The 17,162-nt window shown below is 36.6% G+C and overlaps 1 protein-coding gene across 2 annotated transcripts in view; it reads right to left on the reverse strand.

The window, feature by feature from the left end:
* The window catches only part of NUP205 (nucleoporin 205), a 79,489-nt gene that overhangs the window by 39,317 nt on the left and 23,010 nt on the right, over nucleotides 1-17,162 (reverse strand). For both annotated transcript variants that reach the window (XM_038559454.1, XM_038559453.1), the window contains exons 11-21: nucleotides 14,811-14,961; nucleotides 13,373-13,578; nucleotides 11,545-11,727; nucleotides 9,353-9,403; nucleotides 8,556-8,765; nucleotides 5,956-6,055; nucleotides 5,359-5,496; nucleotides 3,648-3,837; nucleotides 2,096-2,216; nucleotides 611-692; nucleotides 170-334 (exon numbers count right to left, since the gene is read on the reverse strand). In XM_038559454.1, coding sequence (XP_038415382.1) covers nucleotides 170-334; nucleotides 611-692; nucleotides 2,096-2,216; nucleotides 3,648-3,837; nucleotides 5,359-5,496; nucleotides 5,956-6,055; nucleotides 8,556-8,765; nucleotides 9,353-9,403; nucleotides 11,545-11,727; nucleotides 13,373-13,578; nucleotides 14,811-14,961 — 1,597 coding nt within the window. The remainder of the gene's footprint in view (nucleotides 1-169; nucleotides 335-610; nucleotides 693-2,095; nucleotides 2,217-3,647; nucleotides 3,838-5,358; nucleotides 5,497-5,955; nucleotides 6,056-8,555; nucleotides 8,766-9,352; nucleotides 9,404-11,544; nucleotides 11,728-13,372; nucleotides 13,579-14,810; nucleotides 14,962-17,162) is intronic.

Raw genomic sequence — 17,162 nt, forward strand, 5'->3', positions numbered from 1 at the left:
CCAATTTTCCAAGGCTTAATTTGTGGACTGGATCCAAGTTCTAAAGAGTTACCTACCATGTGACCTCTCACTTTCAATGAATTATCCCATGAGCCCAGAATTCAATGAATGACCATTTAGCTACATAAATACGAAAGAAAAACAACATCTATGTGTACAATGGCTGTACCTGGATCTTGTAGGTTTGTGGTACTGACAGGTTTCTTCAGTTCAAATCCCAGCAGGTAGAGAGCAAGATTGGGTGGGTTGCGTTCCAGAGAGGTGATGAGAAGATTCAGGATGTGGATTCTTGTTTCATGACGGATTCCAGCTAACTTCTTCTCAAGCTCTGATCCTTAATGTGGAAATCCACAAAACAAAATTACAAAACTAAAAAAGTCAAGATAAGTCAAGTTTAAATATATAAAGCTTATATTCCAAACCATCACGTTCTCTTTAAGTTCACTTCACCAGCCATTACAGTAAGTTCAGATTTGTTTAAGAGGATTCCACAAAGCCTTACATGTTTGTGCTAGCAAATTCTCAAACTTCTGTTTCATCACCAACAATTAAAGTTCTTGTTATATTATTTATATAAAGTAAAAAATAAACATGTTAGTGGAAGACCTACCCTCTTCTAGGCGTACAAATTCTTCTGTATCTTCACTATCCAAACACTCCACAAATCCAGCCATCAGCTTCTGACTTACACTCTGGGTTCACAGATTTTTTAAAAGACAAATTATAAACTTCTTAAATATTAGAGAAACTATACACTTGTCTATAAAGAAAAAAGGCAAATCTCTAAAGTATTTAGGTTTTAGTTTTGCTTTTAATAGGAAACTCAGTTCCTTAAAATGCCATACGCTCTCTTTAGAAATAACTGAAGACGCAAAAAATTTTAAAGTTTATTGATTTCAAAACTTGCTTCTCCAAATTTTCTTTCTCAAAGAATCAAATCAGTTTAAAAAAAATAACATTAAATTGCCATCTCATGACCTCTTCATCATAAACCCAATGCTATGGGATCTTAACTAAAATATAAAATAAAATTCTTATCTTTTCTCTTTAGAAATATATTGCTTATCACCAGTTTTATGTTTCTGGGCTGAGAGATTAGACACTACTTCAATCTCCTCGAGGAATCTAGCAGGATGTTAAAATTGGTAATAATAATTCATACTCAAATGTTTATGAGTGATCTGAGAACTCTCACTTTCCACATCCCCTATCATGTGGTTTTTTGTGGATTTTTTTGTTGTTGTTGTTACAACTGATTAATGGAACTTTAAGTCAATCTGTGGGCGATATATTGCCAGCCCAACAAAGGAAGATTCTGATGTAAAGGAGTACACAACAAAATCCAACTAGCTAAAGCAGTGATTTCTAACATGAATGAAAGAGGGGAAAAAGTAGCAGATTCCCCAAAAGTAGCTCTTCAGCATAGAATAGAGCTGTTCAAAATAGAAAGAGAGTATAAATTGGATTAACAGAACATCTGAAAACTGTCTATAGGGCAATATCAAACATATTGACACAAATGGAAGTCACCAGAAAGCCAACTCAACAATGAGACACATTCAGAATTGCACAGGCTCGAGATACCTGGGTGACTCAGCAGTTGAGCGCCTGCCTTCAGCTCAGGACATGGTCCTGGAGTCCCAGGATCAAGTCCCGCATCAGGCTCCCTGTGAGGAGCCTGCTTCTCCCTCTGCCTATGTCTCTGCTTCTCTCTCTGTCTCTCATGAATAAATATTTAAAGTTAAAAAAAAAATTAAGACCAGAGTCTGAGTGACTGACAGAGTGAGACAAAGGATGTAGGACACAAGCAGAAGCTGCACTGACAAGCCTCATCACCTCATTGTACTCAGAAGAGCAAGAGTCTCACTCTGCTTGCCAGGCACACGCTACAGTGCCTATGGTATCACTGTGGATGGTATTCTTTTCAAACACAAATCACAGCCCAGTACACAGATAGGTTTTCACCATCATATATAAATACACTTACTCTCATACAACTTTTTCATAAACAAAAATAAGATTCCTCCACAGACACTGTGACTTTCATATGTGCTCAGAACGTACCAAATGAAATAACAACAACAAAATCAGTTACCTGGTCATGTGTGAAATCTCCAACCAATTTTATCTGAATATTAGAGTTGCAAGAGATACAGCAGAGGATCTTGGCACTTTCAAAAGCCAATTCTGAATTAGTGTTGCCATGATACAGGTATCTTTAAAACAAGAAAACATTTGAGGAGCGATGTGATGAAACTTTTGGCTTTTTACTCTTCTCAACATCTTGGGTAAATGACAAAGGCTTCCATCCTAACTAGATACAGTCTGTTATTGGTTAAGAATTGCATTCCTCCAAAATTTGATCGTTTATATCTGAACCCACAGTAACCTTGTTTGGAAATAGGGTCTTTGTAGACACAGGCAATCAAGTTAAGATGAAGTCATTACAGACAGCCCTAGTCCAATGACTGCTATCCTTATTCAAAGGAGGGATTTGGGATGGACACACACACACACACACACACACACAGAGAATGCCATGTGAAGCTGAAGTAATCAATCAGGGTGACACCTCTACAAGTTACAAAACACCAAACACTGCTAAGCAAGTTACAGGAAGCTAGGATATATACAATGAAAAGTTTGCTCCTTAGCCCTAACCAACAAACTTCTAGTTTCCTTAATATATATATATTTATACATTTTATTAGTTTCAGAGATAAAATTCAGTGATTCATCTGTTGTATATAATACCCAGTGCCCAATACATCATGTACCCTCCTTAAATGCCCATCACCCAGTTACCCCATCTCCCCACCCACCTCCCCTTCAGCAATCCTCAGTTTATTTCCTAGACTTTGGAATCACTTTTGGTTTTCTTCCCTCTCAATTTTCATTTTATTTTATTTTTCCTTCCCTTCACCTAAGTTTATCTATCTTGTTTCTTAAATTCCACGAGTGAAATCATAAGGTATTTGTCTTTCTCTGACTTCTTTTGCTTAGGATAATACTCTCTAGTTCCAGCCACATCACTGCAAATGGCAAGATTTCATCCTTTTTGATGGCCAAGTAATATTCCTCTCTCTCTCTCTCTCTCTCTGTGTGTGTTTGTGTGTGTCCTTGTCCCAAATCCCTTCTTTATCCATTCAGCTGTAGATGGACATCTGGGTTCCTTCCATATTTTGGCTATTGTGGACATCGCTGCCATAAACATTGGGGTGCAAGGGGCCCTTCTGAATCACTATGTTTGTATCCTTTAGATAAATACCTACTAGGGCAATTGCTGGGTCATAGGGTAATTCTACCTTTAACTTTTATAAGGAACTTCCATACTGTTTTCCAGAGTGGCTGCACCAGTTTGTATTCCCACTAACAGTATAATATTGTCTCCCTTCAGGAGACAAACAATACTAAGACAATGTCGTTTTATACTAAGAAATGCTTAAGATACAAATTCATTAGAAAGAGAAAAAAAATTGTAAAGGTCAGAGTAATTAAAATCAGAAGGACTAAAGAAGGCAAGAACAAAATGAGCCTCCCAACCCCCAAAGTAATGAATGAGGATCTGACCAGATTTAGAAATCAAAGGTGGAAAGCAAGCCCGCATGATTTATTTCGTCATTTTTCTATCTACAAATATAACTTACCTGGCAATATTCACCACATTATCAGCCTTCTTGGTTCTGGGATTGATTCCCTGTAACAACTGTTCTAGAGGAGAAACTATTAGAGCCAGCTGACTCTCTCTTAGAAGGTCCATAAAGAGATTTTCCTTTTGCAGAGTCAGATTGAGAAGTGCAAGGCAATGCTGCACTGCTTTCTCCAAGTGTTTCTTCCCTACAAAAAAACATAAAGTTAGAAAGTTCTACATGAATCTTAAAAATGCACAGTTCTTAGGAAAACAAGCCAAAGGACAAGTTGTGGACTCAAAAAGCCCTCAAATGTCCACTTACAGCAGCAACTTCATAAAACTACTCATCAATGTCAATTCACCATAATTTCTGTAATTTAAGATTACTTGTATGCAATGGCTTCTCATTTTCCCTTATCTCTTCCTTCATTATTTAGAGCAATGGTTTTCAGATTGAGGGTAATTTAGGTCCTGGAGGACACTTGGCAAGGCCTAGAGATACTTTTGGTTGTCACAACTGGGAAAGCACTATAGGCATCTAGTGGGTGGGGGCCTACAATGCACAGAACGGTCTCCACAGCAAAGAATTACATGGCCTGAAATGTCACTGGCTCCAAGACTGAGAAACTGATTTAGAGTAATATATACTCACTGCAGAAAATTTGCAAATAAAGAAATTGAGAATTTGAACAAAGATTATCTATAATCCCACCATTCAAATTTAAAATACATGAACTCTGGAGCCAAATTGTCTACGTTCAAATCACAGAGCCAAAAGTTACCACCAAAAGATATGAAATCTCTTTGTTACATCAATTTCCTTATTTATAAACTGGAAATGATATCTAATAATATAAGGCTTTTATACAGATTAAATGTGTTAAAAGTGCTTTTAAAAGCACCAAATGTATAGTAAGCTCTCAATAAATCATAATTAGCAGTAGTAATGATATTTTTTCTTAAAGATTTTATTTATTTATTAGAGACAGAGAGAGAGAGAGAGAGAGAGAGAGAGAGAGGCAGAGGGAGAAGCAGGCTCCATGTAGGGAGCCCGACGTGGGACTCAATCCCGGGTCTCCAGGATCACGCCGAGCTGAGGGCAGTGCTAAACCGCTAAGCCACTGGGGCTGCCCACAGTAGTAATGATATTAAATAATATCTATTGAACACTATGTAGCAGGCAATATATAGTTAAGTGCCTCTACGAAGACTATAGAGACAAGAAAACAAAAAATACATTAGATTTAAATATAGGCAGGTTAAAGACATTAAAATGAAAGAAAAATAACTATAATTACCCATTAAAAAAACCATGCAATGAGACACAGTTATAGTGAGAGACACTGTACTTTACTCTTTCACTTTTTTTTTTTTTAAAGATTTTATTTATTTATTCATGAGAGACACAGAGAGAGATAAAGAGAGAGAGGCAGTGACACAGGCAGCGGGAGAAGCAAGCTCCACACAGGGAGCCCAATGTGGGACTCGATCCCAGGACTCCAGGATCACGCCCTGGGCCGAAGGCAGGTGCTAAACCACTGAGCCACCCAGGGATCCCTCTTTCACTTTTAATATACTTTCACTGCTTGACTCAATGAAAACTTTACGTAAATATGGAGAACCTCACATGGAAAAGGACTTCAGAAATCATCTATTTTAACCTTCCAGTTATAAAAAATGAAAATATGAGAACTGTTTTCAAGACAGTAAGACATTCGGGCACATACCAGGGAAAGGGGCATAGGTATCCAGCTGCTTAACGCCTTCTTCCAATAAACTAAGAGCAAGCTCCAACATTGGTGACTCATTCAGAAGATGATACATGAGACTAAATCCTGGTGGCTTGTAGGCTATGATTTCTTCTCCTAAATAGAACACAACATAGTCCAAAAGACAGTTAGTACTTTTGTCACACCCTTGGTTTATATGAAATGTATGAGACTTGAAAATTAAATGGCATCTGAATGGGCAAGTTTCAATTTAGAGACAAGGATACAAATTGTATACAGTGGTAATTCCCAAATGGGCTGTTTTGCTCACAGCAGTTAGTTATCTATAACATGTTAACTTGTCAAATAATCTGTAAGGCAGTGTTGTCTTTCACTCCACAAAATTTTACTTTATTTTCTCTTGTTCAGAACAATTAAAATAAATAATGTAATTAAAAAGATTACACTCTAATTTATAAACTTAGAAATAATTTGTATCATATATATATATATATCTAAATTATAAGTAGCTTTATAAATAGCTGACAGCTTATTTGAAAGTGACAGAATTACCTTGGTTTTTTTTTTGTTTTTTTTTTTTTTTTTCAGAATTACCTTGTAATTCCACAAACTGGTCTACAAAATCTTCAAGTTGAGGCTCATAATCTCTGAGCAATTTATAAAACACCTCCAAAACAACCTCAGCAACTTCCCACTATGGAAAGACACAAATGTTACAGTAACAATAAAACAGTCCAATGTGATAGCCATGCTAGGCTTTTCATTCCTCCCACTTTACTCCAGAACATGTCAAAAGTGTCAAATATTTCATATTTTCTCTAAAGATCTCAGCTATAAAGGGTCTAAGAAACCATCTAATCACACTTATTTCAAAGAGAAAGCAAGTGAAGCTCAGAGCATGAATAACTTCCCTAAAACTATAAAGCTTGGTAGCAAAGGTGCTGGAAGGCAAGCCCTGGACTTCTATTCCCAGACCAATATTCTATCTTACACCTCGAGCCAAAGAAGTTAAGACTCCATCACTAGTAGGCTTGCCCCTAATGGCCCCATTAATACCTTTCTGATAAAAAATATTTTTAAAAGCTATGCAACAAGGAAAACTACTTATGCCAAAGGAAAAATATATTTTAAAAAAATTTTTTAAAAAGAAAAATATATATAACAGTATAGATAGGAAAATTAAGACTTTGTTTTAAAATAAATCCATTAAATAGAATTTATTAAGGCTGAGTTTGATAACTTAGATAAGGATTTTTTGTTTTTTCTTTTTAAATTTTAAAATCATTTCCACTGCACGTAATTTTATCAAGACTAGTTTGGGAATTGGGACTATATGGTGATTTTTTTAAATTATTTTAAAATTATCTACTATCTGTACTTCCCAAAAATTTCAAGATCATTGATTTAAATAAAAAAGGCTTATCACCACATAATAATGAATTTTAGGACTGACAAATATATACACTGGCTCTAATAGTCTATGTTATTTATCTCGATCTAAAGCACTGTTTTAGTACTCTAAAATATAACGACAGAAGTTAAACCTGAGGAAGACTTTCAAGTGCAAAAACTTCATGAAATTGAGGGAAAAAAGTCAGAGGGTATATATGTTAGGGTGGAACTCCAATCAATGGTAGCAAGGGAAATAGCAGCACTGCAAGTATCCAGATGCATGAACAAAAAACAATAATCTGGAAAGAATGTGGCTAACTGAAGCTCTAAACACTTAGATCATAATGACCTTTTAACAAAAAGGCAAATAAGCTACCTAAGAGAAGTGCAAAAACATATCAGAGCATTTGTTGAAGAGATCACAATTCTCAGCATCCATTATTCGGCATTCACAAGGACTTTTAACAAGTCATATGGTCGCCATTAATTCTTTTCATCAAGGAGACAGATGTTAATGAGGTAATTTTAGGACTTAAATGTACACCCAGTGTTTATTTTTACTCTGTGAGAAGCAAAAATCATAAGACAAGTGACCAAAAATGAATTTCAGTTACTTGGGATGAAATATTAGAAATAAACTGTGTCCAATGAAAGGGAAATGAGTACATACACCATGCTAAAAACAAGTAAAGATCACACATTAAAGATTAAAGAGACTGTTTTCAAAGGATCTTTGATGGCATAAAAAAGTGCTCATGATAACAAATTTAGTAGTCAAAAAACAGATGCAAACTAATTTAACTAATTATCTCAAAGTATATATATATAGGAAAAAGACTAAATTATCCCTCCTAGGGGATTATGGATAATATCATTTCTTCTTATATTTTTCTATATTTTCCTAACTGTCCCAAATTAGCATAAAAATTATTTTTATAATCACTAATACAACAACGAATAAAACCAATAGGTTCAAAAATAGCAAACTATAAAAATAAAGCAGAAATGTCCCTACAAGACACATCCAAGCGGATCTGGGAGGCAATAAACAGTATTATAGACTAAGTGAATTATGTCAGAACCTGGAAGGGTCTCTTACATAGCTTAGAGGTTATGAGCTTGAATCTGGAATCAGAGTCCTAGGTTCAAATCCTGGTCCTAGACCTTAGGCAAGTTCCTTAACCTTGCTAAGCCTCCGTCTGTAAAATGGGAATATTAATAGTACCTGCCTCACGGTAAGATTGGAATTACATAAGATGATATATGCGATAAGTTGTGTTCAGTTGTGTGTTGTAACCAGAGCAAATACGTATATAAATGTCAGTGCTCCTTCCAATTCCATCCGTGGCAAACATACCTGATGGACCATAATATGTCTTCCCACTAAGCTAAGACTCTACAACTCAAAAGTGCTACTAGATCAATAGAAGTTGGTGTGCAAGTCTAAACTTACTTCAATCCCTAAACAAAATCATCCCCAAAAAGGACAATGTGTTTCCACCTGACAAAGGTGTGATATTTTTGGTTCAATTTTGGTCCAAATTTGTTCAACTAAAGATATGAATGACTATAAATTCATATCAATTAAATTACTGATCACTAAAAAAGCCAGTGCTTTAGTTTTAATGCACAGATTGATTTTAAAGCATATAAACTAATCAGATCATGGGCATCTCAGCATTAAGACTATGAATTGTATTGATTGTCAAAGGCTAAAATGAATTTATAGCATCTTATACCTTTAATAAAAGAAAAAGCATCAATAAATGAATAAGGATAAAAAAGGTTTCTCTGAACATTACCTTTTCAGCTGCTCTCCGGTAAGCTCTCGTGCGGAATCGGAGAAACACAGAATCTCTGAGGAACTGCAAATAAGGGTCAAAGCCAGGGGGCCGCAGGCCAGCACCCAAATTAGAAGGAAATGAACTCTCCACCAAGGTACTAATAAGCTGGCAAAAAGCTCGAGTCAATGGGTATTCTTCACACCGGGATTCTATTTCATTTAGTTCAACCTTTCAAAGAAAAATAAAGACATTTAGCAATATAAAACAATCAGCTATAAAGTACATTTTGCAGACATTGACTCATTAATGTTGAGCTTATCATCATGACACCAAAAAGAAATGTAACAAATATTACCATTGTTCATTTAAAGGAAAAGACACAAAAGTAGTATATAAATCTAGATCAGATGGAAGAATTTCAAATTCCCACATATTATTCCCATCTGTGAATTAAAAATAGAAATCTTATGCTTCTTCATGAAAAAGAAAAGGAGAGCATAGAGTGAGAAAAAAAGAAACTAAAACAAGTAAAATCTCACTTTGGTTGACCCAAGTAACTGAATTAAACTAGATTCAAAGCAAACTTTCAGCTCGGATGGCTGCTTTGTAACATCTTTTCCCAAAACTGAAACCTAAAGCTTTTGGTCCCTCTCATGAAAAGTTTCATCTCCATTTCAACACTGCCCTGACTACACTTCAAATGAAATATACTAAATTTGAAAATTATAAGAAACCAACAGAGTAAGAACAACTTTTGTTAATTTTCATCATGTGAATGTACAAATAGAACATTTAAACTAAAAGGAAAACTTTACCTCGATACCAATAGCTTGCCTCTGGCTTGGAACCCTTACGGTTTGCAGTATCTTAAAATAAGAAATAGATGTTAGGAATAAGAAATAAATGTTAGGAACATTCCCCAATCCTCAATGAAAAATAGTGGCTCTGCAATATAAACTTTTCTTTTTTTTTAATTTTTATTTATTTATGATAGTCACACAGAGAGAGAGAGAGAGAGAGAGAGAGAGAGAGAGGCAGAGACACAGGCAGAGGGAGAAGCAGGCTCCATGCACCGGGAGCCCGACGTGGGATTCGATCCCGGGTCTCCAGGATCGCGCCCTGGGCCAAGGCAGGCGCTAAACCGCTGCACCACCCAGGGATTCCTGGCTCTGCAATATAATAGTCATATTTCTCACCTACCACATATATGTATCTTATGATCCTGATCAGAAATGACAATTGAGAAGTCTCTGGGACGCCTGAGTGGCTCAGAAGTTTAGTGCCTGCCTTCAGCCCAGGGTGTGATCCTGGAGTTCCAGGATCGAGTCCCACATCAGGCTCCCTGCAGGGAGCCTGCTTCTCCCTCTGCCTGTGTGTGTGTCTCTCTGTGTGTCTCATGAATAAATAAATAAAATCTTAAAAAAAAAAAAAAAAGAAAAAAGTCTCTGATAGGACTTTCATTAGTAATTGTATGTGATTCAGGTAAAACCTTTAATTATCTGGGCTTCAGAAAACTGGTAGTTTCTAAGTGCACATAAGAACAATATTCAACAAATACCCTCTGAAATATTCTAGGAATGAATCTTAAGAGGATTTACAGAATAAAATCTCACCAGGGTTTGAGACCAGCCCCACTGTCTGCACCAGAAAACCAATAATTAAATTTGTTAATAACAGATTTGAACAAATTTCTTATGTGGGCAAAAGTTCAGAGTTAAGATGTTCTGACCTGACCTTGCTAGGTACATAGGCAGTATGCGGCATAATGAATGACACTTCATGTTATATTACTTACCACTCTTACAAGCTGAAAATGTACTATCACGTAGAATCCTTAAAAAAGAAATCCTGCTCTAGAAATGTCTAAGCCCAACCATACTTCATTATTGGTATAAAGGAGCGCTAAGAACTTAGAACACTAAGTAGTGACACATTCATAAATGAAAAAATATGAAGTATTGATACTAAACCCAAAGTGACTCAGCCTCTCAGCACACACCAGCTCCCTTCATTTTGCTCTTATAAAACATCATCACCTCTTCAGGACACACGTTAGAAAATAACTAGAAATTTTACTGCTTCAAAATGGTGTTAGAATCACAGGCTCCTATATGTTTTACTGTTTTTTAGACAAACACATATTCCACTGAACCATTTTTCTAGAGATATGTTTGTAAAGCACATCCTTCTTTTTTATTCTAATATGTATTATATATAATCATATAATATGCATTATATAATATATATATATAATATATATATATCGTATATTATTCTTAATAATTATATAACATTAATGATTAATATGTTAATAATATATAATTATGATAATAATATATTATTTTATATATATTAAGTAAGTATACCTTCATAGAAGAATTCCAAAAAAAAAAAAAAAAAAAAAAGGATTCCAATAAATCTTACATCTTAAGAAAGAAAAATTGAGGGCAGCCCGGGTGGCTCAGCGGTTTAGTGCCTGCCTTCAGCCCAGGGCGTGACCCTGGAGACCCGGGATCCAGTCCCCCATCAGGCTCCCTGCATGGTCTGCTTCTCCCTCTGCCTCTCTCTCTCTCTCTGTGTCTTTCATGAATAAATAAATAAAATCTTAAAAAAAAAAAAAAAAAGAAAAATTGATAGAGGACATGGAAGCAGCAGAAAAGAATAATAGGTAATCCTAACATTTAGTAAGTACAAATAACACCTGCAAGCTCTTGTCAGCCTAGCCTCACAGACGGAGTAAGGAATTCTGTCCATTTATTGTCTGTGCCCACAGAAAAACAAAGTCTTGAGAGCCCATCGCTAGTAACCTAGTAAAGCTGTCAACTGATGCAAGAGAAAAACCTAACCCTGTTAGTTTCTGATGCTGTGTTCAGTACTAAAACCAGGACTGTCTAACTGGGAAGGTCCTGGTATACTGTAAGTTGCAAACTGGATGCTCTTGCTTTTACCATGTTACCAGGCCTCACTTTTCAAACTATAACAAATAAGAGAGCTTGTAATCTACTACCTGAGTGTATTCCAGGGACTGCCAGAGGGAAGCAGCAATTTCAGGAGATTTTCCAAAAGCTGCAAGGGTCTTCAGCAGCTCTGCTTTAAGAACGGGGGGAATACTGCATTGTAGGAGTCCCAGAATCACCACAACCGGGGTCCACTGAGGATGTTCACAGAGTGCCAGGCGAGCATTTTCACTCTGGGAATCAAATACAGAAAGAACAAGACTTTCTCATCTTTAAAAAAGCTAAGGGAAATGACTAGCAATCATCTAGTCATTTGCTAGCACTTACACCGAGTATTCATAGACTTACTACGTACTAAAACAAAGACAAACCTATGGCTTATGCTTTGAGGTCTACCAGTGGATCAAATCAGATTATAGCTCAATGTAAAGAATGGAGGAGAAATAGTCTTTTAGAATTATTTTTATAGCTCTAAGCATGGAAAATAGTCCATATGAGATAAATGGTCTACAGAGTCACATAAATCTTACCTAAACACTTTCAAATCTTTCTGAAACAATGTAGTATGTTTTCTACTACGATACATGAATAACTAACTTCATTTTTTGAGAAAAAAATGAAGATTATAGAAGTGCCTGGGTGGCTCAGTCAGATAGGCATCTGACTTCAGCTCAGGTCATGATCCTGGGATAGAGCCCCATATAGGGCTCCTGGTTCAGCAGGGAGTCTGCTTCTCCCTCTCCCTCTGCCTCTCCCCCAGCTCATGTTCTCTCTCTCATTCTTGCTCTCTCTCAAATAAATATATAAAATCTTAAAAAAAAATGAAGATATATATATGATATCAAATACCACTTATTTTTCTTTTTTAAGTAGGCTCCACACCCAGAGCGGAGCCCAAGACAGGCCTAAATTCACGACCCGGAGATTAAGATGCGAGCTGAGATCCAGAGTTGGAAGCTTAGCTGACTGAGTCACCCAGGCATGCCAATACCATTCCATTTTAATTCAACAAAAAATAACTACTAACTTTATGTTTTAATGTTAAGCATTCCTGGAAAAACTGAAAAGTCAGAAGACAATATTCCTGTCCTCAGGACAGATTGTCTCACTAAGCAATTTTGCTCTAGGAAATAATAGAACTAAAAGAGGTTTCTGAGTAAAGATATTATGTAATGAAACCAATGTTTCTTATAAAGTCTAATTTTGGTAGTGGCAGGTAAGATGGGTCAGTGTAAAGAGAGAATAAAAGAGTAATTCAGTGAGTAACTTTTCTTTTTCCTTTAGTAAATAACTTTTCTCTTTAATCAAAAATAGCTTTAGGTACCTGAATGGCTCAGTCAGTTAAGCATCCAACTCTCGGTTTTGGTTCACATCATGATGTCAGGGTCAAGACATCGAATCCCACTTCAAGCTTTGCACTTACCGTGGAGCCTGCTTAAGATTCTCTCCCTCTCTACCCCACCTTGTACCCTGCTTGCATGTGCTCTCTTCTCTAATAAAAATAATAAATCAATTTAAAAATAAACTTTAAAAATAATTTAAAATATATTCTTTATGTATACATAACACCAATACATACACATCCACAACTATGCTATGAGACCTTCTAGAAGGATGTGCATCCACAACTGATTCTTCTTTGCCTATTTTCCTTCAGGCATATGCTATTATATTCCCACTAGCTGACAGCAATAAACTGGGCTACCATTGCTAAACCCTCTGAAGGTAAAGAAACACAGAGCCTAAAAATAGAATTCCATATATGCAAAATTCATCACTCATAAACCTCAAGCATTTCATGAAAATTTGGGAGTTTCTTAAGATGCCCCTGTGCTAGAAAACAAAATTAAACTCTCATATGATGTGGATGATAATTACCCAAGTAATGATGGTGGAGGTGAGCTGTAAAAAAGCAATCAATCCATCCTGTTCCTTCTGGGTGATTCCACGGGAAGGAAGGTGCCGGTACTGGACACTATCTGCACTTGGAAGATCCTTCCGGAGGTGCTCATGGTAAAGCATTAAGGAGTGAAAGAAATGTTCCCAGGAAACAGGACTGCCACCTGTTCCCTGAATATTTTCAACTGTAGAGAAAGCACAGAATTTTGTTTCAAAAATGCCTAAGCATTTCCTTGGAAATGGAGGGAGAAAATAAATTTAAAGCAATAAATTTTACCTTTGTCCTAGATAAGTAATCTTTGTCTCAATTAAGTAGCGTGTTGAAAAAGGGCTAGAATTCATCTATGAACTAAAACTCTGAATTAATTTTTCCTCAGGGCTGAGAATGGGTGGTGTCCATATAAATGCAAAGGCAAATTACTTTGGAGTCAGCTATCTACTTTATATCCATAAGAGTTCTCTGTGTCGTGCTATACCATATAGGGCTACTTTCCCCATCAGATAATTCCTAAATTCCCAAAGAGAGAGAAGTACAGTCTAGATTTGTAAATTACACTACTCTGCTATATACCAAGTCCTGGGCAAGACAAGTAGGCCTTGACAGGGTGGTCAGAACACTGGCCTTGGAGTGGGGCAAATCTCAGTTCCAATCACGCTCTTCCTTGTGACCCTGGTTAAATTACTTCTCTAAACCTCAGTCTCCTCACATGTAAAAATGAAAGTAATAATATCTACCTAGCAAAGCAGATACTTAATAACTATTTCTTTCTCTTCTCTTTTACAGTGTTGCAATTTAACCAGACTCAAGCCTGAAAATTAAATGAGGAAATTGGGAGAGTGGACAGCGAAACTGTAAGTACAGAAATTTAGAAAAACAAGTACTTATGAAAATGAATTTAAAAAATCAAACTCAGGGCACCTGGGTGTCTCTGGTGTCTCTGGTTAGGCATCTGCGTTCGGCTCCGGTCATGATACGGGGTCCTGGGATCGAGCCCCACATGGGGCTCCCTGCTCAGCAGGGAGCCTGCTTCTCCCTCTCCCTCTGCCACACCCCCTTGCTTATGCTCGCTCGAGCCCTCTATCAAATAAATAAAATTTTTAAATCTTAAAAAAACAAAAAATAAAACTCATGTGGCAAGGGTATATATTTTAAGTACCAGATGTGTTCTTCAAAGTTTTTATGTATCAATTCTGATTTCCTAAATTGAATAACATTTTATAAAGCACACAGTAAAACTGTCCAATCTGTGAGACCATCACTATGCATAAAGCTACCAACGTACTCTTTCCCATTACTATAAAAATAATTTATACAGGTAGAACCTAGTACAAATAACCAATATTCTTTAATAGGCAGGGGGATAGTGAACCCAAGAATGTCACCAACAAACTTAGACAACGTCCAGATTTTTCTTACCATGACTACTACCATTGACTTTAAGCAGGCTGAAACAGTAGTGGGCGCACTGGGGCCCATTAGCCAATCCCTGAAGCATTTTCAAATACGGAATGTATATCGTTGGAGGCAATAGGTCACCCATTTGCCTAACAAACTTTGACAAAACAACCTGAAATAGGGAAAAATCAACAGTTTACGTAAAGCTTATGGACTAGCTAATAAAGACTACAGATGAACTAAAACTAAGCAAGTGCTCTGATTTACTAATCTGGTATTCTACTTATGAAAAATTGTTTTTTCAAGATGTCATTAACAATTTAATGCGGGCAGCCCCGGTGGCACAGTGGTTTAGCGCCGCCTGCAGCCCAGGGCGTGATCCTGGAGACCGGGATCGAGTCCTGTCAGGCTCTTTGCGTGGAGCCTGCTTCTCCCTCTGCCTGTGTCTCTGCCTCTCTCTCTCTCTCTCTGTGTCTCTATGAATAAATAAATAAAATCTTAAAAAAAAAAAAAAAAACAATTTAATGCAATTACAGAATACTTCTGTGAATATAAAGTACACGTTTAAAAAAAAAATCTCAATGTCACAGAACATAAGAACTACTCACATTTTAAATAGGTAAGGCAATGTTAAAAAAAATTTACTCCTCTAAAATTAACCAGTCCTCAGATATGCTTGGAACTTGGGGTTCCTGAATCCTAGTTAAATTCAGTATGAAGACCTAGAAACCAGGGCACCTGGGTGGCTCGATAGGTTAGGTGTCTGCCTTTGGCTCAGATCGTGATCACAGGGTCCTGGGATCAAGCCCCACATCAGGCTCCCTGCTCAGTGGGCAGTCTGCTTCTCCTTCTCCCTCTGCAATTCCACCACTGGTGCATGAACACTCTCCCTCAAATAAATCTTAAAAAGAGCAAAGAAACAAACAAAACCTAGGAACCTGAAAGAATTTTGGATGCTAACCTAAACATACTGTTTTGTGTTAAGCCAATACCAAATTCCTATACTCTCATTCTGTAAATCCACTTTAGTTTTTCCTTGTATTTTGCTTATTCCTTAGATCTAATAACAAAAATGCTATTCAGACATCGAGGACTCATTGGTTGGAATTCAGAACTGAAAAGGTTACAGATTACTGGAAATCACTGTTAAATCTGTTAGGTATAACAATGATTTTCTAATTATGTAAAAGAATATCCTTATTTTTGGGGATCCCTGGGTGGCTCAGCGGTTTAGCATCTGCCTTCAGCCCAGGGCATGATCTTGGAGTCCCAGGATGGAGTCCCACCTCGGGCTCCCTGCATGGAGCCTGCTTCTCCCTCTGCCTATGTCTCTGCCTCTCTCTCTCTGTGTGTCTCTCGTGAATAACTAAATAAAATATTTTAAAAAAAGAATATCCTTATTTTTAAGATATATTTATCTAGTAAGAGGTGGAATGTCATGCTGTTTATAATTTCAACATACTTCAGCAAAATAAAGGTAGTAAAAATAACAGTAGTACACAAAGCAAACAAGGCAAGTGTTAACAGCTATTAAGATGTTGGGTGTTCATTAAAATTATTCTCTTATCCATATGTTTGAAATAATATAAAGATTTTTTTAATCTTCAAAACATTTTAATAAACCCTTCTCCAAAATATTTTTGTAAATGGGGAGAAAAAATGAAACAATAAATATAAGAAATGCAGTAAAAAGGTGTCTGATCACAGATTCTAGCATAACTGAAAATTACTTGACATGAAAGTGTCTAATATAGTAAATCCCCAAAACATGTAGATACTGTCATCCATCTTTTTGCTACTGTGTATCATACTTAATATAGAATAGAAAATGGACTTTTTCCAGTATCATCTACTGACTCATAGGTATTTTGTCATCACTTCTAACTTCTAAGCCTTTCCTTCTAGTTTTTATACCTCTCCTATCTTCCCCAATTTGTTAAGAATGGTGTATACTGGGGGCCCCCTGGTTGGCTCAGTCTGTGGAGTATGTGATTCTTGATCTCGGAATTGTGAGTTTGAGCCACATGCCAGGTGCAGCGTTTACTTAAAAATAAAATCTTAGGGGCATCTGGGTGGCTCAGTGGTTAAGCACCTACCTTTGGCTCAGGTCGTGATCTTGGGAGTCCTGGGATCGAGTCCCACATTGGGCTCCCTGCAGGGAGCCTGCTTCTACCTCTGCCTGTGTCTCTGCCTCTGTGTGTATATGTGTTTCTCGTGAATGAATGAATAAAATCTTTAAAAAGAAATCTTAAAAAATGATGTATATTGGTTATTGTCATTCCTATTGAGGACAGACTAATACTAATACCAATAAAATTCAAATAAGCGACACAAAGACTAGACACCTTTCTGTCTACAATTTGACACATAACC

Source organism: Canis lupus, chromosome 16, assembly GCF_011100685.1.
Source record: "Canis lupus familiaris isolate Mischka breed German Shepherd chromosome 16, alternate assembly UU_Cfam_GSD_1.0, whole genome shotgun sequence".
Lineage (NCBI taxonomy): Eukaryota > Metazoa > Chordata > Mammalia > Carnivora > Canidae > Canis > Canis lupus.